This window comes from Artemia sp. Qi Xiang Cuo, chromosome 8 (genome assembly GCF_049724085.1).
Source record: "Artemia sp. Qi Xiang Cuo chromosome 8, ASM4972408v1, whole genome shotgun sequence".
NCBI classification, from domain to species: domain Eukaryota; kingdom Metazoa; phylum Arthropoda; class Branchiopoda; order Anostraca; family Artemiidae; genus Artemia; species Artemia sp. Qi Xiang Cuo.
Window position 1 is genome coordinate 6,003,092 of NC_142801.1, and position 25,737 is coordinate 6,028,828.

Sequence of the window (25,737 nt, forward strand, 5' to 3'; positions counted from 1 at the left end):
AAATTGGGCTCAATGTATTATTTTATTTGTTGTTTTTTTTTTCTGAAAAGGCACTTCATGTAAAAAAAAGTTGTAGAAACTTCAGAAGGAGCTTATTTGATCGGAGATGGAAAGTTCTAGTATTCTTTTTAAGCGTCTAAATCAATTTGAGGGCAACAAGCCCCCCCCCTCCTACACTCCTTTATTTCCCAAAGACGCCCAATCAAATTTTGTGGTTGCCAGTTTGTTCAACATAGTTGAAAAGTCTAATAACTATGTGTCCTGGTATGTCAACTTCCCACAGCCATCAAGACAAGGGCTGTAGGCTATGAAATTCAACCATTGTTTACATCACAGCAGAGATATATCTACTGTGGTTTTTATATAGTATATGTAATCGGGAAAGGGGAGCTTGTTTGACCGTCGAAGGCCAAAGAAGCCAAGGAGAGTCAGGTGAAGCTTTTAAAAAAGGCTGGAAGGAATATTGAACTAAATCAAAACACACGAGGTTCATGCAGGATGTCATAAGGAGGTTTGTTTGGAATATCTTATGATGATAATTTCCAGCTTTCTGGGAATGATGAGGGGAAGGATCAATTGACCAAACGGCAGTTTGTACAATATATTACAATTACGACCAACATTGCTTCCGGTTCCTGTTTAGGCTACATAATATGGTTAGAAGCCATATCATTCTAAATTAAAAAACATGTCCTCTGACAGTTTTCGTCAGATCACACTATCTTTCCATAATAAATTTATTTACTATGAAAAACAAATACTGTTTCTAAATTATATTGCATCATTAATTTTTGGTCTTGGAGAACAACAAGTTTTCCAGGTATTAAGATTTTTTTATTTTTAAGTGTAATTGAAGTGCTATTGTGCTACTTTCTAGTGTTATTAAAACTGTCACAATTTATATATAAAACACGATAACACGATATAGTAAAACACGATATATTTGAAATACCAAAATAAAGTTCCTTCTTTAATTCTGACTCCTATAATCAAGCTAAATCTAGTTTCAAAAATGAAAAAGTCCTTAATCAGAAAAGAAAAGAAACTGCAGTCTTTTGATTTCGCCAAGACAGTGAGCAATAAGAAAAGTGCTACGCACAATATTTTTAAGGAAGTTTAAACGATAAGAGCCGTGTGAACGCCTAAATCATCAAAACTATTTAAGACGTATTATCGGACGAGGGTTCGCGTCCTTGGGGGCACGTGAGCCAATGGCAGGCAGTCCCTAAAGCGCAGGACGAAAGAACTGCGTTTGGGAGTGGGGTAAATGTGTTTTTAATTTGAATGTTAAGTTAGATCTAAAAGAGTTCGTACCGCAACCATTTATTGTCTTTGAAGTGACCCATTGCTGTACAACTAAGCATGTAAGTCTAATAAATCTATTGTCTTTTTATAAGTGTTCGTTTCTCTTATATGTCTGAGTCTAGTCCGATAATGGGTAACTAGTTCGCCAGTCTCCAAGGTAAATGCTCCCAAAGGAATCTGATCTCCAGATGGCTCAAGAAAGAAGAAGACACATTCGTGTGTCTACATGTTCAATTGTCTCTCATTAATTGATAGAGGTGCTAGCCTAGTTGACACAATCTCCAGCGCTATAAGTGGCGCTCTCGGGGAAGTCTCAATCCTCACGAGAAAACCTTTTCAATCACTACAAACAAACCTTCAATGGTACAAATGGCGCGTGTCGGAAATTGGAGGAAAACTGCGAACTAGTTAGGCTATTTAAACTTTGTAATTCAAATTTAATTTTCGGAAAGATACAGACATATAAGAAAATTGATTAGGCCTATAACCGCTAGGATACGATAGTAAACCCATTATATCTCATAGTATATAATAGCCTACCCAAAAATTGTTTAATTAAATTTTAATATAATTTTATAAAACCGCAAAAAAAAAAAAAAAAGAAAAAATTGACGATATAAAATAATTAATATTATTGCAGAATTTATTCTCAAAAAATATAGAAATTGCGAAATCTAACCCGGAATACAATGGTCAATCAGATATTGACGAATTTAATATCCAATTGACCCAGTTTGTACAATTAACAAAAACAGACGTTGGAGCGTTAAAAGACATGCTCCTTCTACGATTAAGAGGCCAGGCCTTAACCTTTCTAAAACAGGTCGAGCATACCATAGGAAATAACGCCAACTTGCCAATAAATACGGTTGATGACTTATTAAAAGCATTCAAAGAGAGATTTATAGAAACCAGTTCAATAAATAAATTAAAACATGGAGTAGTGAACTTTGATTTTTAACAAAATATAATGGAATATCTTGATAATATACGCATTTCTTTAGAATCAAAATAAGGAAGTGGTTCGGGGCAACTGTATGAAAAAGTCATACTAAATACCTTTTTGCAAGGGCTACCCCCAAAACTATATAGAGTAGTAATATCCAAGAATATTTAGACATTGGATCTAGCAGTCCAAGAGGTAGAACGACTCATTGAAGTTGATAAAATGGTTGCTAATCATAGTAATAAAAAAATAAACAGCCTAGGCGACTCAAACGCGAACCAAATCTTCAAGGGCGATCAGACATCCCCCAATTTCTTTTCACGAGATAACTCCCCAGTAGCAAAAATAAACAAAACGCCAGAATCCGCTAGGCAGAAAACAGTACGTTTTCAGCCCATTAACCCTACAATAATAAGGTGCTATAACTGCAATCGTGTTGGCCACATAGCAAGAAAGTGCCTCTACGTCACCAATCCCATACCAAGAAATGCTGTCGGTAATACGCAAAATTACGGTAAACATGTATTCGGACTAAATTATATAAGTACTGTTCGTGCTCGGTAATTGAGTAAGGTCTGCTTCAGACACCCAATCACCTAAACTGAACACAAAACCAAGTTATCTAACACTGTTACCCACATTCACTTGAAGGACAGGTTTGAAAACAAACATCCTCGACAAGGTCAATATAAGGCGAGACTGCACTATAAAAATCATAAAAATTTGCCGAGGAGAACTGAAAATTTTACAAGCCAACAGCACTGGCAGTCAACGCCCGCAAATGGCACTGACACGAGACATCCACGCTACCATAATAATACATGGCTAAGACTGGCAGACGTAAATCATTTAAATATGCCTACGGAGCCTCATACGTCTGGATATCTATTACAGACACCGACAAATGAAATAAATTCTCAGGGAAACGCTTCAGGCCCCTCAGAAACATAAGTCGGACCCCGAGGGTGCCAGGGATATTTAATAGGTCCAGAACAATACTAGTGCCTTCTTGTAGTGATATTATTAACAAGTTACCTATATTTAATGATTTTTTTGTAGAAAACGTTTACTTTACGGCCTTAGTTGACAGTGGAGCTACTGTAAATATCATAAACTCTTACGTATTTAATACGTTGCCTCTGCACATTAGGCGACAAAAGAACCCTAATAATCCCAATTTAACAAGTATTACAGGCCATAAATTAAATGCAAAAGGGTCAATTTGCCTAAACATAAAAAGAGACAACAGAACCTTCATGACAAATTTTACTATATGCGATAATCTCCCATATGAAGCTATTATAGGGGCAAATTTTTTAAGGTCTAATAAAATACTATTAGACATAGCCAACGAGAAGTTTTTATACCCAGCTAAGGTGGGGAAAAAAATTCCTACCTTAAGAAATCGTAACAGAGGTTACGAAGATAACATAACAGTAAACAAAATTTCTAGCGGTATAATGTCGAAGTATTTTGAACCTCATGTCTCGCAAAGGCATTGCATAATTGGAAATTTGTTCAATTATCCTGAAAAATATCGCAGAAATGAAGCAAATTCAAATAATAACGGTATTGAATCTGCGAAAATAAAAATAGGAGATATGCTACAGTACAGATCAAATGAAATTAAGAAAATAGTGGAATTGTGGAAAAACATAGTAAAACCCAACGTGACGCCACAAGATGCCGCAACGGCGAAGCATAGCGCCAGAATGAATCTATTAAACAAGGAAAATGAAGAGAAATAGTACGGATTTGCTATAAGGAAAACAAAAGTCACTCCCAAAACGATGCAAAAAATTCAAATATCACAAATGATCAAGCCAACAATTAGCAAATCAGAAATATGGTTTGCGACACCGTCTGAAATACCAGAAAATCTGTTATGCGACGAACAGATTATATCTTATAACAAAGGGGAAGGTTTTATTTGGGTAACCAACAACCATGAAAATGACACAATTACAATTAAAAAGGGGACTTGTTTAGTCCAAATCGAGTTTTTAACGGAAAATGATTTAAATACATGGGAAAATTCTAAAAGAAACCTAGTTAACGGTATTAAAACTTCAAATAACGAATATCCTTTGACTAAATCGCAATTTTTAAACAAATTTAAATTGGATCATATTACGGATATGGAACTTAATAAAAATTTATGCGATTTATTATGGATTTTTATGGATGTTTTTTCTGCATCTGAAATTTACATCGGAATGAACCCTTTTTACATGCATTCATTTTTAACGACTGGTAACCCCGTAGCAAAACAGCCATATCGTGTGCCATATAAGCACAAAGAGTGGTTAAAAAATAAAATCCATGAATTAGAAAGGAACGATATTATACGCCCAAGCATAAGTCCGTATAGTGCACCAATAATCTTAGTACCAAAAAATAATGGAGATTTTAGGCTCGTTGTAGATTATAGTGATCTCAACAAACAAGTAGTTAGAGATAAATTTCCTCTACAAAGAATAGACGAAATTCTTGACTCAATTTCAAGCAAAAACAAAATTTTTACTTCTTTGGATCTTACCCAATGCTACCACCAAGTGAAAATAGCCGAAAAGGATGTCCATAAAACTGCATTTTCAGCATACGACTATGGATCTTATGAATACTTGAGAGTACCATTTGGGCTTAAAACAAGTTCAAGCGCGTTATGCAGACCCCTGTTGCACCTGCTAAGATGATTAAAGAATATAATTCACTTTGTTGACGACATTATATGCGTGGGGGAAAACACTGAGCAGCACTTAGCAACTTTAGCTAAGGTGTTTGAGAAGTTCAGGCAAGGCAATTTAAAATGCTGGCCCGAGAAAGTAAATTTATTTCAATACAAAATTAAATTTTTAGGAGTAGTAGTAACCCAGGGAAAGATATCCCCAGACCCTGATAAAATAAAATGTGTTGAAAACCTCAAGCCCCCCAGAACTATGAAAGAATTAAGGGGAATTTTAGGACTTACGGGCTACTTTAGAAAATTTGTACGCAATTATTCCCAAATTGCAAAACTCCTCACGGAACTAACCAAAGGAAACTCCCATAGTGTTACCTGGTCCCAGGAAGCTCAAACTTCCCTAGACCAACTCAAAAAGGCGCTCACTTCTGAACCAATTTTATCACTCCCTGATTTCGAAAACGGAAAATTCATCGTTACCACTGATGCTAGCTCGAAGGGCATAGGCGCTAGCCTTTCGCAAACAATCCCAGGAGAAAACCCTAACCCTCTACATGGAACACCAAACCCAATAGAAAAAGTTATATGCTATTCGAGTAAAACTTTATCAAAGGGCGAAAGCAGTTATTCCGCCACAAAATTAGAATTGTTATCTATCATCTACCACTTGGACAAATGTAGGCATTGTTTAATTGGTAGAAAATTTATATTACGATCAGACCATAAAAGCTTGCAGTACCTGCACACATTTAAAAACCCCACGGGCATTCTAGCTAGATGGATCATGAAAATCCAAGACCTAGATTATGAATTTGAACACTTAAAGGGAAAACAAACCGCAGCTTGCGACTTTTTGAGTAGATATCCAGAAAATAATCCGTCGGAAACTGAAAAAAATGAAGTTAATGCTATCTATGCTAAAAGCAAACATGGATATAAGAAAAACAAAGTCAAAGACGCAGTAAAAGAAAATAAGATTAACTATTGTCCCCTGTCTTTGGAAAATATAAAAAGAAAGCAAAAAAAAGACGAAATGTGCGTAGCACTAATTGATTATTTTGTGAATGATGAGGCGTTACCGGATAAATTCAAAACTATTAGAAAAGAGATAGATAATTTTTACTACGACCTTGATGAAGAAATACTGTGTAGGATTGTGACTTCTGAGACAAATAGAAACCAAACCTCGATAATACCTGTATTACCACGAAACTTGATAGGGCCTGCATTTGAATATTTTCATTCGGACACAGGTGGACATTTAGGAATTATGAAAAAATTCCATAAGTTAAAACAATACTTTTACGTACACTCGGCACTGACAAAACTAAAAAAATTTGTAAATACATGCAAAGCATATAACTTGAGAAAAACCCCCCCAGCTTATCCAACTCCTCCAATGGGAAGGGTCCCAGCAGCAAAGTACCCCATCGATATTATCTCATTTGACCTATACGTGACAAATGGAGGCTTACCTGTTTCCAGCAGATGCCATTCTTGTATTCATTCGGTTGTAGATCATTTTTCAGTATTTACTGTTGCAAAAGCATTAAAAAATCAAGGTGCTTATGCCACAAGTAAGGAATTAGCAAAATTTTTTTTAAAATTTGGCATTCCTAACAAAACTATTAGTGACAACGGGAGCACTTTTGTTGCAAAAGTAACAATAGATTTAATGAGTTTCATTAATATAGAGAAAATGGTGACAGCGCCGTACCATCCACAAGCTAATGGAAAAATATAAAACAGAAATAAAATATTTTCTAACGTTCTAATTATTTATACTAAAGACAATAGGAGTGACTGGGATAAATTCTCACCTTATTTAACCAACTTAATCAACACTGCTTATTCCTAAAAAACCAGAGAAAATCAATTTTATTTAATTTTTGGTCTATATTTTATAATCCCTTATTATTAATTTATCTAATCTCTAAATTTTTATAATGACTCAGAAGATTATAAACAAGAATTCATAAATAGGATTAGGAAAACTTATAAGACAGTTAGGCAAGAGTTGGAAAAATGTAAAATAAGCCAAGAGCTAAGAAACCAACCCAAAGTTAAGGGGAATATAGATTTCAAAGTAGGAGACTTCTTTTACCTAAAGAACGAGGCAAAAACGGAAGGAAAAAAACTTTCCAACAAATACTCTGGGCCGTACAGAATAGTCAAAAAGTACGATAATGAATATACCTTTAAAATGGAGAACCCCGATAGTGGAAAAACTTACAAGGCGCATGTTAGCCGAATAAAAACAGCCAAATTTCCAGAGAGATGGGTATCCCATCCCCCTTCGACTGATTCGTCAGATTCGGAAAATGAGCCCCCTAGGTCAAGATTGGCAGAGCTAAAACCTTTCAATTTTAAACAAGATTATTTTGAAAATGAAAGTGATGAACAAAACTTTGAAGAATTTTTGGCTATGGAAAATCTAGTTGTTCCAGAGAAAAAATCCCTAATACCAATAAGAATAAGAACGCCAAAAAGTCCAAAAAGTTATTCATCGGCGAGAGCGGGAGATTTATATTATACAATATCTCCAAAAACCCAATTCTTTCCCGATAGAATCTCTACCCCATATCCCCCCAAAAGATTTCCAGACGATATGGTTTCCCCTGCACCACCAATAGAAAGGCCCCTGTCCTTCCAGAAAGAATTTAACAGAGCTGTGGAAACCCCCGGTATTACTGTAAAGAAAACTCCTCCCAAAGATTTAACTAAAACAAACCTGCGAGAAGCAATGGATTTAATAAATTTTCCCATAAAAACGAGTCAAAGTACATGGCCCGGGACTAAAACTCCAAAGGATGACCAGCAAGGTAAATATCATGATATAACTGTGTCAAAGGTCAAACCTAAACACGACTGGATGTGGTCTTCACGGAGGGAATCCCTATTGCAAAGAATGCCCCATCCCCCTGAAGACATGGCCTTCAAACAATGGAGGAACCCCGCAAAAACTATTGATTCCTCCCAAAGCTCTCAAGAATCTTTCAAATACCCCGAGTTGAGAACTCAAGGCGAGAACTTAGAGAATAAACCTTCTACTTCCAGAGGAGTAGAAATTTACGAAGGAATGGCAGGTGATACTACAAAAAGTGCCAACTCTAAAAGTTCCAATCCAGATTCGTCGGAAACCAGTTCAGAAGAGTCTGATGTAGAATCAGACCAAATAGTAGCTAAAGAAATAGGGAAATCTAGGCCGACCTCAGCAGCCGCACACGGGAAACAAACGAAATTAAAAGGGCAACAGTTTTTGAAAAAAAAAAAAAAAAAGTTTGACCTTATTTCGCTAGACAAACCTAAAAATAAAAAACCACAACAAACAGAGGAGAAAATAACGACACAGTCAGGTAGAACGGTTAAAAAACCTGACAGATGGAAATATCCCTAATTAATGTAAAGAAAAATTTCAAAGATAATAAATTTAACACCATAATAAATTCAAAAGTGTGCAATTAAATTTAACCAAGTCAATATTAATGGAAAAAAAAATAAATAAATAAAATAAAATGATACGAGTAATGTCAAAACGTTGACGATCACAGAAAATAACCAAAGGTAGGAAGCTAGTGGTCGACTGAGAACGACAAATGGTGTTGGACCACGTCTTGTGGGAAGCCTGGGGAGGACCTCAAGGCCCATGATTGTTTTGTAATTTTTTTCGTGTAAATGAACGTAGGAAGGGATATTTATCAGTCCTTCAAGTATAAGAAATTAGTATTTTTATGCCAACCAGGGCCAGTCAAAACAATACTTAAAGGTTGAATAGAAACTTCTGTGAGCTAGTTAAGTTTTCGTTTCTTGATCTGAATGCCTTGAAAAAGAAACAGTGAGTTTAATTTCTTATAGCTCCGAGAAAAAAAAGCTTTTTAATATTATTATAGTATATCTCTGACGTATGCTGTCCGCGAGCTTTGTTAAACATTACTTTCATATATAAACAAAGGCATTTATGTATTTAGCTCCTTGGCGAAAAAAAAAATTTAATTTCATTAGTTTATATCTATGACGTATAAAATAACAGAGAGATCACTGTTCTATAGTTCTGTGACAAAAATGTTCTTTAATTTCATTGGTCTATCTATGACATATATTGTGCTCTAATTTTTGTGGAATATTTTCGCAAGTCAGTCACGTTATATCTTACCTATACTGACTCTGGTCCCCCTCATATTTTCTATGAAAAATCGACCCATGTCCTAACCAAGATAGATATTATCAAAAAAAAAAAACAAGAAATTACCAGTACAGAAGCGTATAATTAGATGAAATATTTTATATTAGTGACGATTATAATTATTTTATGCCTACACATTGCTCAGCCATGTGTTTCTTAATCGATTAATAGATTTACTAATAGCCAAATATTGGTAACTATAACCAAACAACCTATTGGTACGTTTATATGTAGAATTTCACGGCGGATGTGAAATTATATCTCAATAATAACATGTAAAATTTTAAAACCTTTTAATCAGTTAAGATGTATGGATTGAAACCCTGTGTATGTCCAATGGCGACTAAGTAAAACCCACAAGGAATTCCCTTTTAATGGAAGGTGTTTCTCGCTTAACGGATTCTAATAAGACTTTAATATCAATTTATTCATAGAGTTCTGAAGGATTTGCTCAAACAATAGCCTTCTAAAAAGATATTGATGTCAGTTCTTCATTATGCTTATATTCTTTGCCAAGCATTAACTGGAATCTACGGAGGCAAGCTTGGAAATCCTGCATCTAATGATCCTATTCGAAACGTGAATATGTGTCACCACTGTTGACTTGCAATTACAGAAAAATCCCAATACTAAGAAACTCGTAAGTCCTACCGTTAAACACGGAGCCACTTGAGACCGTATAAGCAATTAAATATGGAATACATATGACGACGAGTTGGTCGAGATGTCTCCCCTCGTCCTTTTTATGTGTTACCTCCCCAGTGTCATATCGTTTGCGTTATACCGTGCGGTTATGACGCTGCAACATGCGTTTCTTAAGCAACACGGACTTGCGTGAACAATGTAGGCATGAAAGATATTGTAAAAGTAGACCTCAAACTTAATAATTTAGGGTCAATTATGTTTATTTAATATCAATATTTCCGTTATCAAAACAAATTTGAAGAAATTTCTGTTTTAGATTTTCATTGTGAGTACCAATATTAGTGTATTTATTTAATTCTGTCTCATAGCTAAGAAATTATAACCCAATTAATGCGTGAATTATTGTATGTGTATTTACTTCAAAGAACATGTGATTCTGCCGCGTTGTCTTTATTACAGGAAAGTAAATGGACATTTTGGTCATTGAGTATTACAATAAGCTGCCCAGTACAGATACGACCCAGTAACATCTATTTTATCATATCTCAACCAACTAAGAGTACTCACCTTAACTCCAGGCAACTTCATCCCAGCTTCGTCTACGAAAACAACAGTTACCTTCGACCGTCGTTTCTTCGACCATGAACCATATTACAAATCAGGTAACACTATATTTGAACCTCAGTATCAAGTGCTTCAACGAACTATATAATCACATAAATGCTGAGAACCCCATCGATCAGAACAAGATAAACGATATTAAACGATATTTAAAGTTAAATGATACTTAAAGACATTTGAAGATATTTGAAACTGAAGTTAGAGACAACTTGAAGTTTAATTCTGAGAACTCCATCGATCAGCACATGATAAACGATATTTGAAGTTAAAAGATACTTAAAGACATTTGAAGATATTTGAAGACTAATTTAAAGAAAATTTGAAGTTTAATTCTGAGAACTCCATCGATCAGCACATGATAAACGATATTTGAAGTTAAAATATACTTAAAGACATTTGAAGATATTTGAAGATAAAATTAAAGACAATTTGAAGTTTAATTCTGAGAACTCCATCGATCAGAACACGATAGACAATATTTGAAGTTAAATGACACTTAAAGACATTTGAAGATATTTGAAGCAGAAATTAAAGACAATTTGAACTTTAGCTCTGAGAACACCATCGAGCAGTACAAGATAAACGATACTTAACTATATTTGAAGTTAGATAATAGTTGAAGATGTTTGAAGTTGAATTTAAAGACAATATATTAAGAGAGTCACTATAATACGACGACAACCCGTCTCAAATGGCACAAATGAACAATTTTACGCGAGAATACATTCTCTAGGTGCCCCAAAATCCTAAAAATGATATGCTGAGAAGAAAAACACCAACACCTGGAGTGGGAAGAATCATTTCCCAGTTGACCATTAGAACGATATTTAACGGTCATTTCCCAGTTGACTATTAGGAAAAACATACCGTGTAAAGACAACTAGACTCGAACTGTTCCATGAAGAAACCATAACGTAAGTGCTTCGAAATTTTTGCCACGACCAAAGGAGTGAAGGACAGTAATTTACAACAGAAGGGTGTAGTACACTAAGGACACGAAAGGTGATGAATAGATGTGAAGCTACATGTGTTACTTCCTAACAGCTTTGACAATGCAAAAATCTAAATAGTGAAAGTGTTTTAATGTCATCAGTGAATATGTTGAACCAAATATTGTATGTTATAAATCATTCATTTATTTACCACAAGTAGAATTAGGTGTAATTTTATTATGCTATTCATTTAACATTGTGTATATAGTATGTAGTACGTAATATATACAGCAAAATCAAAAAAAAAAAGAGAACTAATGTAAAATTATAATATTCCCAACATTATTTGAAAATTAAAATTAATCATTTTTAGATATAGAAAAAGAAAAAAAAAAAATATACAGTAAAGTCTATGACAAAGAACCAAAAAATAAAAAGATTACGTTAGATGAATCATATATAGGGATTTAGAATAAAACAATAAAAAAAATTGAACCTCTAGGGAAATCATGATGGGCAGTTACTAATGACTGGACGTCATTATTTCAGGGGAAGGGTGATATTTACCGGGAGTAAAACACGATGTACTTGAAATATCAAAATAAAGTCCCTTCTTTAATTCGGACTCCTATAATCAAGCTAAATCTAGTTTCAAAAATGAAAAAGTCCTTAATCAGCAAAGAAAAGAAACTGCAGTCTTTGGATTTTGCCAAGACAGTGAGCAATAAGAAAAGTGCTACGCACAATATTTTTAAGGAAGTTTAAACGATAAGAGCCGTGTGAACGCCTAAATCATCAAAACTATTTAAGACGTATTATTGGACGAGGGTTCGCGTCCTTGGGGGCACGTGAGCCAATGGCAGGCAGTCCCTAAAGCGCAGGACGAAAGAACTGCGTTTGGGAGTGGGGAAAATGTGTTTTTAATTGTACTGTTAAGTTAGATCTAAAAGAGTTCGTACCTCAAATAATCTCGGTCACCATTTATTGTCTTTGAAGTGACCCATTGCTGTACAACTAAGCATGTAAGTCTAATAAATCTATTATCTTTTTATATGTGTTTGTTTCTCTTATATGTCTGAGTCTAGTCAGAGAATGGGTAACTAGTTCGCCAGTCTCCAAGGTAAATGCTCCCAAAGGAATCTGATCTCCAGATGGCTCAAGAAAGAAGAAGACACAATTGTGTGTCTACATGTTCAATTGTCTCTCATCAATTGAGAGCGGCGCTAGCCTAGTTGACACAATCTCCAGTGCTATAAGTGGCGCTATAGGAGAAATCTCTATCGCCACGAGCAAACCTTTTCTATTACTACAAACAATTCTTCAATGGTACATGCGAAGCTATCAGTCAAGACCGTTAAGTATTCAACACTAGTTCCTTTAAGGTTCAACAAAGTTCCTTGATAATGTAACGAAACTATTCCTACGTCTCCTTCTGAATAACCTATAGCCACAAGATACAAAGCGTGATTTGAAGATTTGACCTCTTTGATTTAAGTATACGATCAAGGACTTAGGGGTTCAACACTAGTTACTTCATGGAAATTGTTCCTTTGTAGCTCCTTTATGGCTGAGCAAAGTTCCTTAACAATGCAACGAAACCACACCTACATCTCCTTCAGAATGCCCAGTAGCTATAAGATGTAAATGGGTAGTTGAGTGTTTCACCCTCTTTGATTTAAATATATGATCAAGGATAAAATCTTTGAAAGCAATTATTTTTTCAAATGACATACTCCTGTCTCTATAAGACAGTGTTCTAATCCTACTTTCTTCATTTTAGTTATCTTCAATCACAAGCTGAGGCTGGGCCATGCTGTTCCTTTTGTAATGAAGACCATCAAGCATCTTCGTCACTATAAGTCAGAAAGACATGTGCTTGAATTGTTGATTTCTGCATTACCATCTAACCTGCATCAAGACTCTGGTTTCATAAATGAGGTTTCTTTTTTACAAGCTTCAATCTTCTACTCCAATTAATGCCAAACTGAACCATTGCTCATAGCCTTAACAACCTCAACTTTTAGCCATATCAAGCTGAACATGTAATTAATTCCTATCCCAAAAATGAAACCGAACTCTATCACATAAACTTTGCCAGACTCTTTTGGGACATTTCTTACTAGACCCTTTAGTATCTTAGCATTAAACCTTAAGTAATTCAATTTAAAAATTATATTTGATTGAGCTCATAAAAATAAAGTAGCTAGCCTTGTTTCGTAATTAAGTCAAACAAAAACGAAGTGTTTCAATGAAAACAAAGGTGAATCCTAAAGTTACGAATGAGCAAAAAATTTGTTCTTATCCACAGGTTTATTTCATGTGTGCCATGTGGCGCATACTGCTCTTGGTGAATATATGCCAATTCGTGGTGAAAAAGGATGTTCTTTGGTAGTAGTATGCTTAAGTGGGTGTGAAGTGCCCCACACCTGGTTGAATAAATGGAGTTTTGGTATGTATGCCAGGTTCCAGAGATTAGACCACTCCTCGGCTCAAATAAGAAATCAAACTTAACACGGATAGGAAGTACCATCAATGTAAAAATAAAACTGAAAACAAGAAAAACACTTAATCTTAAGTTTTCGCCGAACTTTCTATAACTAAATAAAAAAAATAGTGCTAAACTATTTTGGTTCTGCATTAAGAAACACTTATCAGAGAGAGACAGAAAACAAAACAAACAAGAATAAACTACACATAAACACAACACCTACATAAACACAAGACAAAACACCAAACACAATACATAAGCACAAACAAGAATAACTTATACAAAATAGAAAAACGGCATATACGAAAACGGCGTTTGTCATGTAAGAAAAACGGCAAAATTCACATATACAAGCAAAAATACTGAAAAAAAAAATATACAAACAAAAATATGTAAACAAGCAAAGATACTGATGAATGGAAAAGATAGTTAAACTGAACATAAAATGTGACGGATAAAAATGAATCGCTCGCTAAGCTACGGATGTCACTCAATTTTTAGTAAGGACAAGATATAAATAAAAAAAAATGTAAATGTATGTTTTAGTGGTTTGAACGTTTAATTAGGACGTCGAATGCAATATACTAATAGAGCCCGAATAATTAATTCTCTAGTAAGTCCTGCTTACACGTGTGCTCAGCTTAGACCAAACCGAACTGCTTTCAAAAGAGGAAGTAAAGTAACAGTATTCAACTAAGCAATTAAACAAGTCTGTTAATTGTACTTAATCAACATCCAGGAACTTCATCAATGAAAACAAAACCAATAGAAATAACTAAAATATGCAAGGAAACAGAGCGGAAGACGAAAACTTAAAAATTTAAAGGAACGATCGAAAAAACTTACATTGGAAAAACTTTTTTCAATTCTCTTTTCAGCAGAAGCGAAACCATGCGAACTATATATTTGTGAGCTTGGAATTATGAAAGTCACGAAACAATCTTAATACATCTAAAAATAAAGTAATGTTGACCCTGCTCTAGCATAGTGCAAGATGGTCTTCTCGGCAATATAGAACCAAGGCTTCTAATTCAGCTAGTTGGGCGACAGGTTTGCTACCTGTCCCTGTAAAAAAAAGATTCCAGCAACTAAAACTTCGACCTGATGCCCAGTGCACCATTAATGGTACCAGAGGTATCCTATACCAGACACATTGGAAGATGTCTGGAAATGGTGGTGTATATCTGCTGCAATTGGTTTGAGGGTAATTTTTAGGGTAGCAAATTTTTAGGGTAGCAATTTTTAGGGTAGCAATCTGATTTTGAAAATCTGGGCGCGCGGGCTGGCAACCGTGTTTAATAGGTTGAATTTGGGTTTTCAAACTGTAGACCCAAAATTGGCCTACAAGAACATGGTTAAACAGTTTATTTTATGAACTTTTAAAATTGAAAGCGCATTATAACAAACTGCATACATTCTGAACTTCAAAGATGAGCTGTTGTTGTTATTATTTTTTTTTTTACACTTAGATAAATGTAGCACGATTTAGAAGCCTCCAATATAAGAAAAATATTGCTTTTTTCAAGTACTTTTAGTAATTTTTTTTATTTTCTCTCGAAATTTCTTCAAGGCAGCCCTATTTTTACCTTATTTTGAGGTTATCAAAATTATTATGAACCTTCCAGGGCATAAATAATATAAATATTTGAGCCACCAGGTGGTATTATACGACGTAGCAAAATCTCTTAGATGATTTAATATTTGAATCCCATGTATATAGTTGTGCTTTGTTATTGTGAAATACACCCGACTATTACAAAAAAAAATGTTTATGTAACCATGTCACAGGCATGGATAGAAAACGCATAACTCCGCAAAAAATCGAATTTTCTACTATCAAAGTTTCATCAGAATGTTCAAAATAATATGAAGAATCTCAAAATAAAGTAAATAAATGAAGTTATGTTGAAAAATTTGTAGCTGAAGTAAAAATTAGTAGAAATAGTTGAAAATAAAATATTTTTTAAGTTAGAGGCCACTAGTTTTTATTACTTTTATCTTGTAGTAAAATAAAAATAGTGCAGAAAATGGATCGTCTTTCGGATCCAGAATGTATAAAGTTTACACATCCTTTAACTTTCCATTTCTGAAGCTCTTAAAATAAAACTGCAACGATATCCATTATGGCTAATTTTAGGTCTACAAGTAAAAATTGACCTGTTCTACACGTTTACGAGCAAGTATGCCCCAATATTAAAAATCAGCACCGTTTGTTACCCTGGAAACCACCCTTAAACCAACTGCATTAGATGTGAGGCACCCCCTGAAAGACACAGGCCTCTGAATCACAGACTATAAATGATTTTACTGACTACTATATAATAATTTAGGACCTATTTCTAATTTCTTAGAAATTAGATATTTCTAATTTAGGACCTAATTTCTAATTATTTATATAATAATTAGAAATTCTCAGATTATCACATGCTAAATAATTTACAACGTGTAGGGTGAAGATATGAAGGGCTGTTGGATAGATTATATACAGGGGCAAATCTCCGGCATTTCTACGGGGAAGGGGGGGGGGGGTAAGGGGGTACATATCCGGATAGTCAAAGATGGGATATATACTAACTATTTCTCCATATTATTGGGAGGCTCCTTGCTTTGTTAATGGTTTCGTTTTTACAAAAAAAATAAGTATTATTGCCCCTCTGGTCAGGTTTATATGGACCTTGAAAAGAATTATGGAATTTTTTTTTTTATTGAAAGAAAAGCATAAATTCTGGTTTTATAAAAGTCCTAACCTCTGAATCTGAAATACTCATAGAGCTTACTATACATAATAATTTAAAAATAATATTTAAAAAAGAATTGGCAAAGCATTGGGTTAAGAGGAGTTTTAAAGGATTTTTTACAAGACACGAACATTTTTTAAGTTTTTTTTATCACATTAAGCAGAATTTAAGCTCGTTATTACTTGTTCTTGTTTCTTTTAGGTATTTACGGAGTTTGGAGAGGATCCTCCGTTCGGGGTGCCAGCCAATGAGCTGTTTTACAATTCAGAGTTAGACAGAATGACCTACGCTGATACTGATTTTGTGTTTGATGAAGATGATGGATATTTCACAACGTCCCAGATTTCCAGTTGTGTTGAATTCTTAAAAAAATTTTTGGCTCATAAAGAAAAGGTTATATTCTTACAAGGCCCATCTAGCTCTGGGAAAAGGTATGTTCGAATTGGAATCAAAACTAAAATTGTAAAAACAAAATTACTAAAAAGGGGAAAATAAAATTTTCGGTTCTAAAGAACACTTTTGATATAAATACTTCAAAATTTTCTGAATATTTTGAATGTTGTGAACTCTTTTAATCAAAATTGTAAAAAAAAATCTAAAAATTTAAACATGGTGCGCATTTTCAGTCAACTAACTATTGATATCTAACTATTTATCGTACAAGGATGATTTTATGAATACTTTGGATGACAAATTCACATTTCTTCATTTAAGTAAAATGGACACCTCGTTTAAATTTTTAGAAATTTTTTACAAGTTTGAGTAGAAGAGTTAACAACATTTAAAATCTTCGGAAAATGTTGCAGTATGTACATCAAAAGTATTCTTTAGAACCAAAAAATTTTATTTGACTCGTATAGTCTCTAAAGCGGCCTTCACATCTGTGTTTATATAACTTAAATGATAATTTATGCATATCGACTATCCAAAGACAACCGTGAATGTCACTTTTTTACATTTTGAGTTAGATATCGCCCAATACTATTTCGACTACGATCTTTCCTGTTAGAAGTTCAAATTCGTCTATCTTGACTCGTTCTATAGGTCAGTTTTGTAAATTGTGGCAAACCCATTAATATATTGTCAAAATCAAGAGTGGCCAATGTTCTCTATGGTGAGAGGAAAGTTTATGACCCGAGTAATAAAAAAAATTGCGATGAAATGCAGAAAGTGTTTTTTTTTACAAGTTGACTCGTTGTCTTCAGCAAAATATTTTGCCATGTGAATCCAATACTGAACGAAAACTCTGTTTGCGTCTTTTGGCACGAATGTGTTCAGAAACGTTACGCTGACAACGTACCAAGTGCATTCGTCGGGGTCATTGTGAACTTCCCAGGCGTTGAAATGTATGAGTTCTGGGCTGGCAACACCAAAGCTCAGAGTAAGAATTCAACTCTTTTCACAGCTCTTACTTTACTTGTTAATGATCATAGCCACCTGGATCTGAAGGAAAAAACTCTCAAGTTTCTTACCAAAGGTCATGCTCGCATGGCTGCTAATGGTCTTCACAGAAACATCAAACAGAAAATCTTTGTGGTTAGACGGATAGATGATTTTGAAAGTCTTTGCACGGTTATCAAAGAGTCATGACACAAGGTACTACCAATACAAATTGAAGATTTCCAAACTCAGAAAAGCAAAAAGAAGTAGGGTAAGCTCCTGTCCAAAGTAACGAATGTTGTGAAATTCGATTTCTTTCAGAGGGCATTTTTGTGTTTTTGCAAACTTTATTTCGGTGAAGATTATTTATCCAAATGTGAAATTTTTCAGAAAAGCGTGAAGAGAAAAGGGCCTTTACCAGAATGTACAAGCACGATCCAAGGCATTACAGTGACAAAAAAGAAGGAAATTGTGCTCCACTTGTGCTCCGTATGCTCCACTTGAAAAGAGAAGTTCTTAAGAATACATACTGCTTAGTGTTGATTTCAAGGATTTTGGTAGATGAAGAGAGTTACGGCGATGAACTGTAATAGGCAATGTAACAGAGAAACCTTTGCGTGCCAGTGAATTTTTTAACTTTTTGAACAATTTTACTTGAAGTAGATTTTGGATTATAATTTTTATTTTTCACCTCAACGGTTTTTACCATCTATACTCAAATAATAAAAAATCAATCATTATGAAGAGAGTTACGACGATGAACTGTAATAAGCAATGCACCAGTAAAATTTTTGCGTCCCAGTGAATTTTTATACTTTTTGAACAACTTTACTTGAAGTAGATTTTGGATTATAATTTTATCTTTCACCTAAAGGTTTTTACCTTCTATACTCAAATAATAAAAATCCACAGTTTTGCCATAGCCTTTCTAGGCAAACCCAAGAATGTCACTTTTTCTCTGCTACATTCATGGTTTTTCTCCACTTTTCTTGGAAATCCCTCGGCAAAACCGTGAATGTGATTCCGTTTTTTAATAACTCAGTACAGGAGTAAATTTCCAACACGAGAATAAAATAAAAACAAATCATGCTTAAAATTACAATCTTATGGCATAATTTTTTTCCTACATATCGAATCAAGATAAAACATGGAGGATATATAGTTTTTGAAACTTTAAAATCGTTTTTTGAAAAATACGAAAAAGCCAAATTGATGATTATGTCTTGGGTGTGCCGATATGTCCATATATCGTTATTGAGACACATTTAAGAGTTACATGCTTCATTGTAAAAAGTTACAGCTTAAAGTCTAGTTCTAGAGTCAAGATTTCTTTGTCTAAATAAAAAGTCATGTGTTTCAACCTTTATTTTAATGCTTATTTTTCGCACGTTTGTTCGTTTTTTTATTCGTTTTAAGTTTGTCACCCGCTACTACAAAAACAGCATCACTGCAAATAAATGGTCTTTTTTAAAAATTAAATAAAAAAAAAACAAGTTTTTTAAACTGAAAGTGAGGAGCGACATTAAAACTTAAAACGAACAGAAATTAGTCTGTATATGAAAGAGACTGTCCCCTCCTCAACGCCTCGCTCTTTACGCTAAAGTTTTTTATTGTTTTAAAAAATAAAGTTGTGAGACAGAGTCAAACTTTAGCGTAAAGAGCGAGGCGTTGACGAGAGGACAGTCTCTTTCATATACAGAATAATTTCTGTTCGTTTTAAGTTTTAATGTCGCTCCTTACTTTCAGTTTAAAAAACTTGTTTTTTTTTATTTACTTTTTGAAAATTTATGAATAAATGCAGGTTTTGATCTTGGCTCACCGTACATGAATAATTAAAACAAAATTTTCATAATAATTTACTTTTATTTAGTTAAATGGCTTTCTCGAATCTTGTTTAATTTTATTTACGAACGTTTTTATTAGTAATAAATATACGTAACTTACGAATTAACTTACGTAACGAACTTCTATGTTAATATATTTTTAATACATATATTAGCGGGTTCGCCCCCTAATCAATAAACTGCTTTTTAAGTAAATATTCACATCTTTTTCCAATTCTTTAGAAATAACCGCTTAATCACACAGACCGTTAATTAGAATAAATATCTCTTATGAAAGTACTAAAAAATATTTGGCTTAAAGAGCGAGACATTGACTACGGGGTGAACCCAATTATATATGTAATATTTTCTGTTCGTTTAAAGTTTCGATGTTGCTGCTGTTGCAGTTGAAATACTTGTTTTTTTATATTAAATTTATGATCTTTTTTTAAATAATGCTGGGAAGTCCGGCGTCCCCTTCATAGCAATGTCCCTTCCCCCATGAAAAATTCCTTCATGTAAAGATACTCCCACATACCCCCTGACCCCCCCCCCCCACTACCAGGAAAAATATCTCCTGAAAACGTCTGTATGCTTCCCAATAACCAATACTATATGTTAACATTGGGTAAAGTTCATAACTTTCAGCCCTCCCCCCAGGAAGTTTGGGGGATTAAGTCATCCTAAAAGACATACTTATAATATTTTCGAACATGCTGAACAAAATGGCTATCTCAAAATTTTGATCAGGTGACTTTGGGAAAAAAATGAGAGTGGGAGGGGGCCTAGTTGCCCTCTATTTTTTTGGTCACTTAAAAAGGGCACTAGAACTTTTAATTTCCCTTCCAATGAGCCCTTTCACGATATTCTAGGACAACTGGGTCGAAACGATTACCCCTGGGGAAAAAAAAAACAAACAAACAAACAAACAAACAAATAAACACGCACCCGTGATCTTTCTTCTGGCAAAAAATGAAAAATTCCACATTTTTGTAGATTGGAACTTGAAACCTCTACAATAGGGTTCTCTGATACGCGGAATATGATGGTGTGATTTTCATTAAGGTTCTATAAATTTTAGGGGGTATTTCCCCCCTTTTTCGAAAATCAGCCAAATTTTCTCAGGCGCCTAACTTTTGATGGGTAGGATTAAACTTGATGAAACTTATATTATTGAAATCATGGGTTTCATTTATTCTTTAGTAATAAGTTCTGTTCATTCTGGGTTTGAATTATTACATATATATATATATATATATATATATATATATATATATATATATATATATATATATATATATATATATATATATATATATATATATATATATATATATATATATATATATATATATATATATATATATATATATATATATATATATATATATATATATATATATATATGTAATAATTCAAACCCAGAATGAACAGAACTTATTACTAAAGAATAAATGAAACCCAAAACGAACAGAAATTAAATAAGCAATCATAGCAAACAAATATGCAACAGGTACTAAATAAATGAACAAATAAATCTTAAAACTAGTAAAACAAATTGAATATACAAATCAAGCTTAAAAAGAAAAAAAAGGTTTTGCTATTAAAGAGTAAAAAAAAAACGAACAGAAATTAAATAATCCATCATAGCAAACAAATATACAACAAGTGCTAATATATATGAATAAATAAATCTTAAAATGAGTAAAACTAAAATTGAATATGCAAATCAAGCTTAAAATGAAAAAAATCCCTACAAACACGAGTTTGGATACTGCACCCTTCCGTAACAGCCTCTGGGGGGTTTTGTCAACTCCAAAGCGTTTTATCTGAATTTTGAACTATTTTCAAAAAAATGGCTATCTCAAAATTTTTATCGGAAGCATTTGGGGGGAAAGGGGCTTGGGGGGGGGGGCTAGTTTCCCTCCAATCACCTTTGACTCTTAAAGAGGCACTAGAAATTCTGAATTTCAATCGAAAAAGCCCATTCTGAAGTTTTTTCGACCACCCCTTCCATATGAAGTGCCTCTGAAAAAAATTTGTAGTAAATAATAACAAAACATTGAAACCTTAAAGCCCCTACTAGAGGCAGCGCTATAGCTTTGCCTCTGAAAAAAATTCCTGTTTTTTTGCTTTTTTAAGATCTATATACTTATAGGTTTTTCTTTAACCAATTAAAACCGTTTGGTTCCATTATTGTTGACTTTGGCTCTTTAAAAAGGCGTTCTTGAAGAGCACTCCTGGAACCTGCTATACTCTTCTTGTCAAGAATTAATAAAATATATTAACTAGTAGAAGTAAAAAGATATTCTGGAACTATTAAACTGTGTACTATAATCCTGGCCCTGGCCCTCCAGGGCTCTCCTCTGGCTCTCCAATAATGCAAACCAAACATATTTTTGTATGATTCCAGTTCAAACACAGCCCAATATGCATAGTTTTCTATGAAGAATAGCAGGGAGACTGAAGCTGTTGGAGGTTCCATTCAATTATTACCTCCATCAAATTGATAGCTCATATTTTATTATCGTGTATACATTTCAGAGCAAAAACATTTTGGTTGGAGGTGCTTCAGTCTCACTCCATGGGATAATACCGATTGAAAACTATTTAGTAATTTTACTTCAAATAAGGCATACCTTGGCCTCCTTTCTGCTGAAAAGCCTATAGAAGTAAAAGAATTTACTGGGGGGAATGGACCCACTTCGCGTCTCCTCTTTGTTTTTGCACCGAATCAGGGCTTAGATAGTTCTTGGGTAATCATTATCCATCTATATTCGTTTTGCTATTTACCACAATGCTAATGTTTTCAGCCCCTAAACCTTTTCAAAATGGTGTATCTAGTAAAGATAGAATCTTTCTGCGCTGTGAAAAACGTAAACGTGTCTGTCTCTATCTGTGAGTGAGAAATTTTTTTATTCTTGTTCTTATCACTGATAAGCGAAGATCACCCAGGGATCTTCGGTACGTAGTGGAGAAGCCTTCAATTGTTTTCAGTTGTTTAGTTCAACTATTTTGTGTTGTTGAAATAATTTGTAGGCTCATAGACGATAAGTCAGTCAAGTGGTTTGTAATTCTTGAATGGGTCCCAATTCAATTTTTATGTTTTATTAGTTGAGGGTTGACTACAATTTAAAGAAGAAAAGAGCAAGAAAAGCTAAGAGTGTATTTTTGCGCCACTATGTTAATAGCTGTTACTATGTTAACCAGTCACTGGGCCAGTGACTGCTTAACTTTACGCGTCTTTTTATCGATTTCCATGACTGGAGCTCTTGAAGCCCAGTGACTGAAAAGCTCACTGGTGACATCACACAACGACTAAGCAACGCAAAAACATCCACTAAGCTGACTGGTATCCCATAAGAATATCTAGTGACCTCTTCAGTGACTGGACCAGTGACGCAAAAATGCGCTCTAACATTTCCGTTCATATTTTTCATATTTTTCCTTTGAAATCTTGGCAATGGACAAATGTCATACATAACCATCATACTAAAAACAAAATTGATACCAAAACTTCCATTATCTTAAATCCTATGCAATCTTTAGTAAAATCACAATCTAATTTCACTTTTTTTTCTTACTTAAATTTTTGTTAAATCATTACATAAATTGAATTTGGGCGCCCTTCCTCATTTTAGTTATTTCGTTCCCACTAATTTTTTATTGTAAATGTGCTTTCACGCTGATACTTTAAATGCTCGTTTTTTATTATAAAGGTGCTTTCATATTGATACTTAAAATGCTAGTTGACCGTTCCTATGCTCTAGTCCCAGGAGACATCATAAAAAAAACTAATTAGAAGTGGCGAGAGTTCTCGTAAAACTCATTCTATTTTGGTTGTGATGAAAAGATTAGATGATATAGATGTCTTATTGTTTTTTCCCTAGTTTTTGCCAAATAAACTTTTTGAAAGAGTTAGTGTCTGAAGCACTATTAATTGTGTTTATGATAGGGTCATCAATTGATACGATCTATGTTCGTGGCATTCTCTTCAGCATTTTCGGAGAAAAGAAAAGTTTCAAGCACCTTAATGCACTGTAATAATCCAGATAGTCTTTTTTATGGAAAAACTGGATGAACAACTCTCAATGTAGACGAGTATTGCTGTCCCTTTTTTCCGTTTTTTCAAAAGAAAAAAAAACTAAAGGTTTTTCCTCTTTTCTTTTTCCGCTCCTTTTCCACGCTATGAACAAAGACTGCTCAGAAAAAAAAGAGAAGAAAGAACTCTGTGGGACGAGTTCGCATTTTTTACATTAAGCACCATTTGTGTTTTAGCGGGTTTTCAGGAGGGGGGCTGGAAAGTTGATAAGAGTGGAAGTGCTGCCCAAAGCCGGAAATCAGCACCAACTAAGTAAAATCAAAATTTCTTTTTTATAGTTGATAGATGGCATTAGATCTGAGATTTCAGGTTGGCGAATTTAAAGATACGGGAAACCACGTGGGGGGCAAATTTTTGGGAAATGACACTTTTTATACAAAATTGACACTATTTTGCGACCCAAAGTGGCACCAAAAAACCGGCTGAGTGGCAACCCTGACCATTCCTCTTTCTCAGTCCCAAAATGAAAGACTCAACAGATCACATCGCATTCTTACTTGAATGGGGCTTCCACTTGAAAGGAACAATTTTGCAAAAAATAAGGGATTGAGGAGTTACACCCCCCCCCCCCTCATATACAAAATAATTTATGTTTGCTTTAATTTTTAATGTGGCTCCTGACTTTCAGTTTAATTTTTGTTAATCTCAAGACTAGAACATAAATTGCACTTTACTGAAATCAAAATACATTTTATATATTTTCCTTTTTTTAACTTTGATAAATCCAATTATTAAGACTTCAAGGAATAAATATCAGTATATGTATATTAAAGTGCCAATCCGCATTCATGTGTTGTTCTTTGTTTGTTTTTATGTTGTTTTTTTTTCAATAAAGTGAAAAATTGTTCGGGTCTTGAGAAAGCATGGGGTTTTCAGCCCTACTCTTGTTAATTTCTGCACATTTTTAGTTTTACTCGGATATTTATTTGTGGTAGTTTTAAGCTTGAAAGATTATTTGACTTTATTTTTGCTCATTTTTGGCTTAATGGAGCTCATTACTCTCCTTAAAAAACTTATTTTGCGGATTTTTTTTTACTTCATCAAACATTTCTTGGTAGCGAATTGTAAGAAAGGAGCGACCCGGCTCAATAGTAACCGAAACTCTGAAAAAAGAAATTTTGATACCAATAGATACACCAAAAGAATGACTTCTTTATGCTGATTTCAAATGTATAAGTTTCATTAAGTTTAGTTTTACCGATCAAAAGTTTCGAAAATATGCCTTATTTTCGAAAAAAGGGGGAAACATCCCGTAAATGTCATGGAATTTTCAAGCTCCTATCTGCAAAAATGAGGAATTTTGTATTTTTTGCCAGAAGAAAGACCACGGATGCGTGCTTATTTGTTTGTTTTCTTTTTCTTTCTTTTTTTTTCCAGGGGTGATCTTATCTACCCAGTAGTCCTAGAATACCGCAGGAGGGCTCATTCAAATGGAAATTAAAAGTTCTAGTGCCCTTTTTAAGTGACCAAAACAATGGGGGGCAACTAGACCCCTTCCCACGCTCATTTTTTCCAAAAGTCACCCGATCAAAACTGTGAGATAGCATGGTCAAAAAATATAATAACTATGTCTTTGAGGATGACTTAATCCCCCACAGTTCCCAGGGAAAGGGTTGCAAGTTATGAACTTTGTTCAATGTTTACATATAGTATTGGTTATTGAGAAGTATACAGACGTTTTCAGGGGGATTTTTTCTGGTAGTTAGGGGGGGGGGGTCGGGTGTTATGCGGGAGGATCTTTCCATGGAGGAAGCTTTCATGGGGAAAGGGATATTGCTATGAAGGGGGTTCCGGATTTCCCAGTATTATTTTGAAAAACGATCAAAAATTAAATAAACAAACAAGTTTTCAACTGAAAAACTTTTAAACTGAAAAATTTTCTACATCAAAA

The 25,737-nt window shown here is 34.1% G+C and overlaps 1 protein-coding gene across 1 annotated transcript in view; it reads left to right on the forward strand.

Annotated features, from left to right (window-relative positions):
• Positions 1 to 25,737, forward strand: part of LOC148949096 (cytoplasmic dynein 2 heavy chain 1-like) — a 177,335-nt gene that overhangs the window by 67,657 nt on the left and 83,941 nt on the right. Inside the window, exons 7-8 of the mRNA XM_089092623.1 lie at positions 13,096 to 13,253; positions 16,743 to 16,972. Coding sequence (XP_088948749.1) covers positions 13,096 to 13,253; positions 16,743 to 16,972 — 388 coding nt within the window. The remainder of the gene's footprint in view (positions 1 to 13,095; positions 13,254 to 16,742; positions 16,973 to 25,737) is intronic.